Raw genomic sequence first — 6,063 nt, 5'->3', positions numbered from 1 at the left:
TGACATCAGCACCACATGTGGCAATGATATCCCGCTAACCCCATACAGGACCTCCTGTTTATTGGCTGCCTACTGTTAGATATCATTTCATTATCACGCCATGTTTTATTTAAAATCTAATTTGCAGATTGAATTTCCATCAGTGGACAGATGTCTTGCTGGGTTTAACCAAATCCCAAATTTGCAGATAGGCCAAATAAGTGACTGAATAACAGATCGTCCGTTTTGTGACACAGTTTACAGAAGCCTGCTACAAGTATCATGATATATGATGACAGAATGTGACATATAGGTTATGACCTCATCATATTTTCCCTTGGCTGGAGTTACTGGAAAGCATGTTGCACATTATAAATATTTGGAATGGAGGAGATTCGGTCGTGAATCACCTGCGGTGCGTTTCTGAGTTGAACAGCTTCATTTGAATTTATCTCAAAGTATTTTGAACTCGTCATTAGCTGAGCGTTTCATCTCAGCGGGAGGTGGACTGCCATCTCCGGCTCACCGCTGTAGCTGAGTGTTCGAGCTGATTGCGCTAGCTTCCCCATGTTGTAACATACTGTAATATCTGGTCATGCATCAAAGTAAACCACAACAAACGCCTTGATGTTGTGATGCCAAACTTTGTTTTTCCAAACAGATGGGAAATTATTAAAACTCTTGCCCTTGTGATGTTTAAACAGAGTTCCCATTAATCCATGTCGTAACATCAATGCTTTTGCTGTCGGTGCTTGTATACATGTGACAGTAGCCTGTGTACGAATCTGACAGAAAGCACAGAGAGAGAGAGAGAGAGAGAGAGAGAGAGAGACCTTGCTCCCAGCTTAGTGCAATACTGCAAGCGCCTTCCTTGGGTTCGAAGGGAGGAAGACAACTCCTGCACTTGTAAAATAATCAGACTAAATCATCGGCGTGGGAAAGCGGACCACAAGAGTCCACAGTTTGCTTTGCTTCCCGGCGTGATTTGGGTGGGGAAAGGGGCGTCAAGAAGTCTTTCTTGGTGTTTACCTGTGTTAGCCTTTAATCCCTTGAAGGGAGCGGGTAGCCTACCCGGATCATTCCGCAAGGCTGCACTGCGCGGAACGGTGGGGCTGATGCCGTCGCTGACACTAGCATGCAGTCCTGGAAATCCGTATCACTGACAGACTCTCACTCTCGGAGTACAATGGTCAATCTACAGAAAACATTTTACTACTGCGATATGTTTCGGCGCAGTAACAACTGATTACTGGGGCAAACGCGGAGTTCACCATGCCGAAGAGATGCAGCACTTTCCCGAATAGGTAAAGTAAGTCAGACTTATATCCACATCCATTTATCTGTTATATTAGCATTTGTGATTATCCTCTTTACATAGAAATGCACCATATTGACAATAACTGCTACCAGGGTAAACTTTTCAGCTCTAAACGTAGCTAAACGTAGACTCTTTTAAGTGCATGTTAGATAAATAGCCCACTGAATCCTATTTGGTATTTGTGCAACTGCTCTTTAAAAATATTTGGTCTCTCCAACATCATGAATCCAAAGACCGTTGACTTTCTTTGACTGTTGAAAATCATCTACTGTAAGAAGCTGTTTAAGTTCTGTTGGAGGCACTTGTCCAATTTTGTATCTGCTGGCACACAAACAATGTCCTTAGTATTTTTGAAACTGCGAGACATAAAAAAAAAATCGGCATAGGCCTACAATATTTTTTATGGTGAAGGTATAACATTTGAACATTGTGCCGTTTTAGATAAAAAGAAGATAGACTGTAGCCTATTGCATATCGCAACATCAGATTTTCACTCATACACATACAGACTACACACACACACATAGACCACACACACACACACACACACACACACACACACACACACGCACACTCACACTCACGCACACACAGACCACGCACACTCACACTCACGCACACACAGACCACACACACACACACACATCTTTTCTGCACCTTTGCCCTGTAATTTAGCCTGATATCTGTGCCTACGTTTCTGGACATGGGTGTATCAATACCTTATCCTGCTAGTGCATATGTAACGGCCATGACAGGATTGTTTTACTGTGAGATGACATACCCTTGGGCTAGCTCAGCTGTGCTATGAGCAGTGAGGCATGTTCATCATGTTGATATTTGACCTAAAGTGTGTCCAGGGACTCAAAAATCAATATTTTTTTCATCTGAAGTTTCATCTGATGTTTACAAACCGTGCCCTTGCTGGCCTTGTTCTTTACCAAATGAGTTGACTTTTTATTGTCCTCTACTGTAAGCTGTACTTTAACGGATCAAATACATCTTATATAACTTAGGTTATGTCAAAAATAGTGTTTAGTATAAATTGTTGGCATTTAAAAACGAAAATCGGTGTAAACCAAATGCTATATCTGACATGGCAGTAGCATCCAACCCAGAACAAACTGCACGGGTGTTTTGGTGTGTGTGTGCTCCTGGACAAAATGTGTTTGTTTTATTTTACTGGACTAGGTCTCTGAAGCCCACCATCATGACGGAGGGAGACAGCCCCAGCCCCAGGCCCAGGCAGGGCTCGGCATCCCCATGTGTGGTCAGAGCTGCTGAGGACGCTTCAGTGACAAGCCCCCGTCTTCCCCTCTTCACACTCCGGCCGGAGAGCGCATAGAATGGCCCCTCTGGCGGGCCGGCGTTGAAAATGTGATGAGCCCTGCGATCGTCCCCAGCTCGGGCGCGGACCGAGGGAAGTGAAGGAGGCGTGGAAGTTAATGAGACCATTGCTCTTGCGCTGTGGCGCTCGGGACAGGCAATTATCGAAGGATTACCCGCTCACCACGCGAGCACGTAGTGCAAGCACAGCAGTAGCAGCAGCGGCAGGCCACTCAGCAAGTGCGTACAGAAACTTCTGTTTGCCAGGAGCATTTGGTTTTGACTTTTTTTATTCCCCCGAGCGTCGTCTGTGGTGACTGGCATTTGGCGTCTGCTGGCCTGGGCAGTGCTATCTAAAATGGAGCTACAGGTACGTGTGTGGAATAAAGACTTTATTGCTTTCATCAGGCCTTGGATTCCCATCATACTCGGTCTTCACCTGCAGTTCTGCCGCAGCACTTCCTGTCCGGAGGAGTGCCGGTGCGACAAGGCTTTTGTGTACTGCAACGAGAGGAGCCTGACTTCAGTTCCACTGGGGATCGGCGAGGGCTACAAGATCCTCTACCTGCACAACAACCAGATCAACAACGCTGGCTTTCCACTGGAGCTGCACCACGTGTCTTCGGTGGAGACGGTCTACCTGTACGGCAACCAGCTGGACGAATTCCCCGTCAACCTGCCCAAAAACGTGCGCGTGCTGCACCTTCAGGAGAACAACATCCAGACCATCTCGCGTGCTGCTCTGGCACAGCTGCTGAGGCTGGACGAGCTCTATCTGGACGACAACTCCATCTCCACCGTGGGGGTGGAGGAAGGGGCGTTCCGGGAGGCGGTGAGCCTCAGGTACCTCTTTCTCACCAAGAACCACCTCAGCAGTGTCCCCATCGGGCTACCCGCTGACCTCAAGGAGCTGCGATTGGACGAGAACCGCATCGCTGTCATCGAGGAGGAGGCCTTTAAGAACGTCACTGCCCTCGAGAGCCTCCTATTGGACGGGAACCTGCTGACGGACGAGGGGATTGCCCCGACGGCGTTTCAGGGCCTGGCGAACCTGAGGACGCTGTCAATGGCGCGCAACTCGTTGAGCTTGCCCCCCCCCCATCTGCCCACGGACTTTCTGGAGAAGCTGAACCTGCAGGACAACCAGATGAATGAGATCCCTGTCAGGGCCTTTGCGGGGCTCCACCGCCTGGAAAAACTGGATATTTCCAGCAACCAGCTGCAGGGGCTGACACAGGGGGTCTTTGATGGCCTGCTCAGCCTGCGACAGCTGACCGTTCGGAACAACCTTTGGCACTGCGACTGCGGAATTAAGTGGGTCATGGTGTGGTTAAAGACGCTGCCAGCTACCCTCAACGTGCGCGGCTTCATGTGCCAAAGCCCAGAGGGTTTTCGCGGGATGGCAATCAGAGAGCTCAACCTGGACCTCGTCCAATGCCCGGGCAGTACAGTGTGGGTGCCAACTCATCCACACCTGCAAACTAACCCTTCTCCCACCACCCCTGCATCAGTGGCACAAATACCCCTCTCGTCACCACAACCCCCGGCTCAAGCCTCCCTGCCCCCCTCATTGAGGGGAGATGTAGAGAGGGAGAATACTACAAACACTTCGGAGTACCCATCGCAAGAGCCGCTGCAGGTGTCTCTCACTGCAGTCAATCGCACCTGTGTTCAGGTGAGCTGGTTGGCCACATTCACTGTCGCTGCGTATAAAATAACATCAGTCAAAATGGGAGAGCGTTTGGTGAACGAGAGGACACAGGAGACAGTGGCTGCAGGGGAGCTTAATGGGATTTTACTGTCCAACCTGGACCCCGAATCTACCTATCACGTTTGCGTCGCCCCCTTAGACACTTCTAATAACCACTCCCCTGGACGCTACACGGTGTGCTCTGAGGTCTCGACACCGTCAGCGCTCGACACGGCGAACAACGCCGTGGGGCCCGAGCAGGCCACTCAGCAGGACCCAAGTTCCCCACTTCTGCTGGCCGGGATCATCGGCGGTGCCGTTCTGTTGGTTCTGGTGTTGCTTTTGGGCCTCTTCTGCTGGCGCATGCACAGGAAAGGCAGCCCGTCATCGTCCAAATGGAAGTACAGCCGGGGCCGGCGGAAAGATGACTACGGCGAGGCGGGGACCAAAACGGACAACTCCATCCTGGAAATGACTGAGACGAGCTTTCAGATAGTGTCCTTGAACAACGAACAGCTCCTGAAAGGGGCTTTTCACATACAGCCTATTTACACGACTAATGGGACTGTTGTTGGTCCCAGACAGAGCAACTCTGGGAAAACTAGCACAGCTTATAACAAGACCAACGGTCCACACTCAGATGTTTGCCACACAAAATGATTTTTCAGTGGGAATGGTAATGTTTGTACATTTGTATCAAAGCGCCTCTAGATATTTCATTTGTAATCGGAAAAAAAAGATGTGCTCTTTGTGTACTCGTAAAGTGCATCATGATCTATGAGTTGCCGGTTTCTCCTCTTGCATCAACAAACATTTAAAAAAGCTTCTCTTTTTCTGCTCTGTGGTTGAGATTTTGCACAAATCGTTGTGGCAAAATAGTATGTGTTTGAGATGCAAACATTCTCATGAAACTAGGACATACTAGTTGCTTTGGCTGCATTGATAGTTTGGAAAACAGGGCACAAAGTAAAATAACTTTTGACTGTGCCATGTGTTATTTTTACCTTGTTCTGAGCATTTGGAAATATGGTACTTTGGTCACATAGGACAAATCACAGGATTTCTGTTCTATGAATTATAAACCTATATTAACAGATAAACTAAATTACAGCTGTATACTCAGTGTTAATTACCACATGAAAATAAAAACCTTCCGTAATTCTGTAGATAATGTCAGATGGCTCCTTTAAGTCAATTTGCTTTTTTTGTTTGATTTTTATCCATCACTGATTCATGTCATTCTTTAGCTTCATTCCTATCAGATGGGCATTGTGAGAGTGGTTGGGTCGTTTGTTGTAGTAATAGTTCATTAATGTGCCTTAGCATATCTACCAAACGTTTACAACACACCATCAACTTGTCAAAGCACCAAGGTATATTGTTGTACAAAAGTAATAAATGATTACAAAACAGCTGCTTTGTCCAAATGTACAATGAATGACTTGAGGACTATCTGGATTTATATAATTTCTATCATATTCTATTTATATCATACCAGGAATCACATCACCGGTTCTTCTGAATCTATAAACCTATTTTGTTATACATTGATGTAAGGGCATTAAGTATCTGTAAAAAATAGGCCTGTGTGTATATGCATGGCATACGAGGAGACAGGGTACATTTAGGGTACAGTTGAATGCATTGTATAAAAAACAAGAGGGTAGCTTTGTACTGATTAGAGGATCGTCTTGATATTAATTAGTCTTCCATCAATAATCTATCTTTTTAGGAAGACTTCAATCTCCAGTCT

General features: G+C 46.9%; 1 protein-coding gene across 2 annotated transcripts; it reads left to right on the top strand.

Moving 5' to 3' along the window:
* Positions 1-856: 856 nt before the first annotated feature.
* si:dkey-87k14.1 (leucine-rich repeat transmembrane protein FLRT2) lies at positions 857-5,722 on the top strand. Of its 2 annotated transcripts, none has more exons than XM_042072342.1 (2): positions 857-1,283; positions 2,486-5,722. In XM_042072342.1, exon 2 carries the CDS (start codon positions 2,979-2,981, stop codon positions 4,968-4,970), a length of 1,992 nt encoding a protein of 663 aa, XP_041928276.1. In that variant the 5' UTR covers positions 857-1,283; positions 2,486-2,978; the 3' UTR covers positions 4,971-5,722. The 2 variants fall into 2 exon arrangements, with proteins under 2 accessions (XP_041928276.1, XP_041928277.1); XM_042072343.1 differs by having other exon boundaries at positions 857-1,288.
* Positions 5,723-6,063: the final 341 nt, after the last annotated feature.

Source organism: Alosa sapidissima, chromosome 19 (assembly GCF_018492685.1).
Source record: "Alosa sapidissima isolate fAloSap1 chromosome 19, fAloSap1.pri, whole genome shotgun sequence".
NCBI classification, from domain to species: Eukaryota; Metazoa; Chordata; class Actinopteri; order Clupeiformes; family Clupeidae; genus Alosa; species Alosa sapidissima.
The sequence above is the reverse complement of the archived record's forward strand: the minus strand, read 5'-3'. Positions and strand labels throughout refer to the sequence as shown.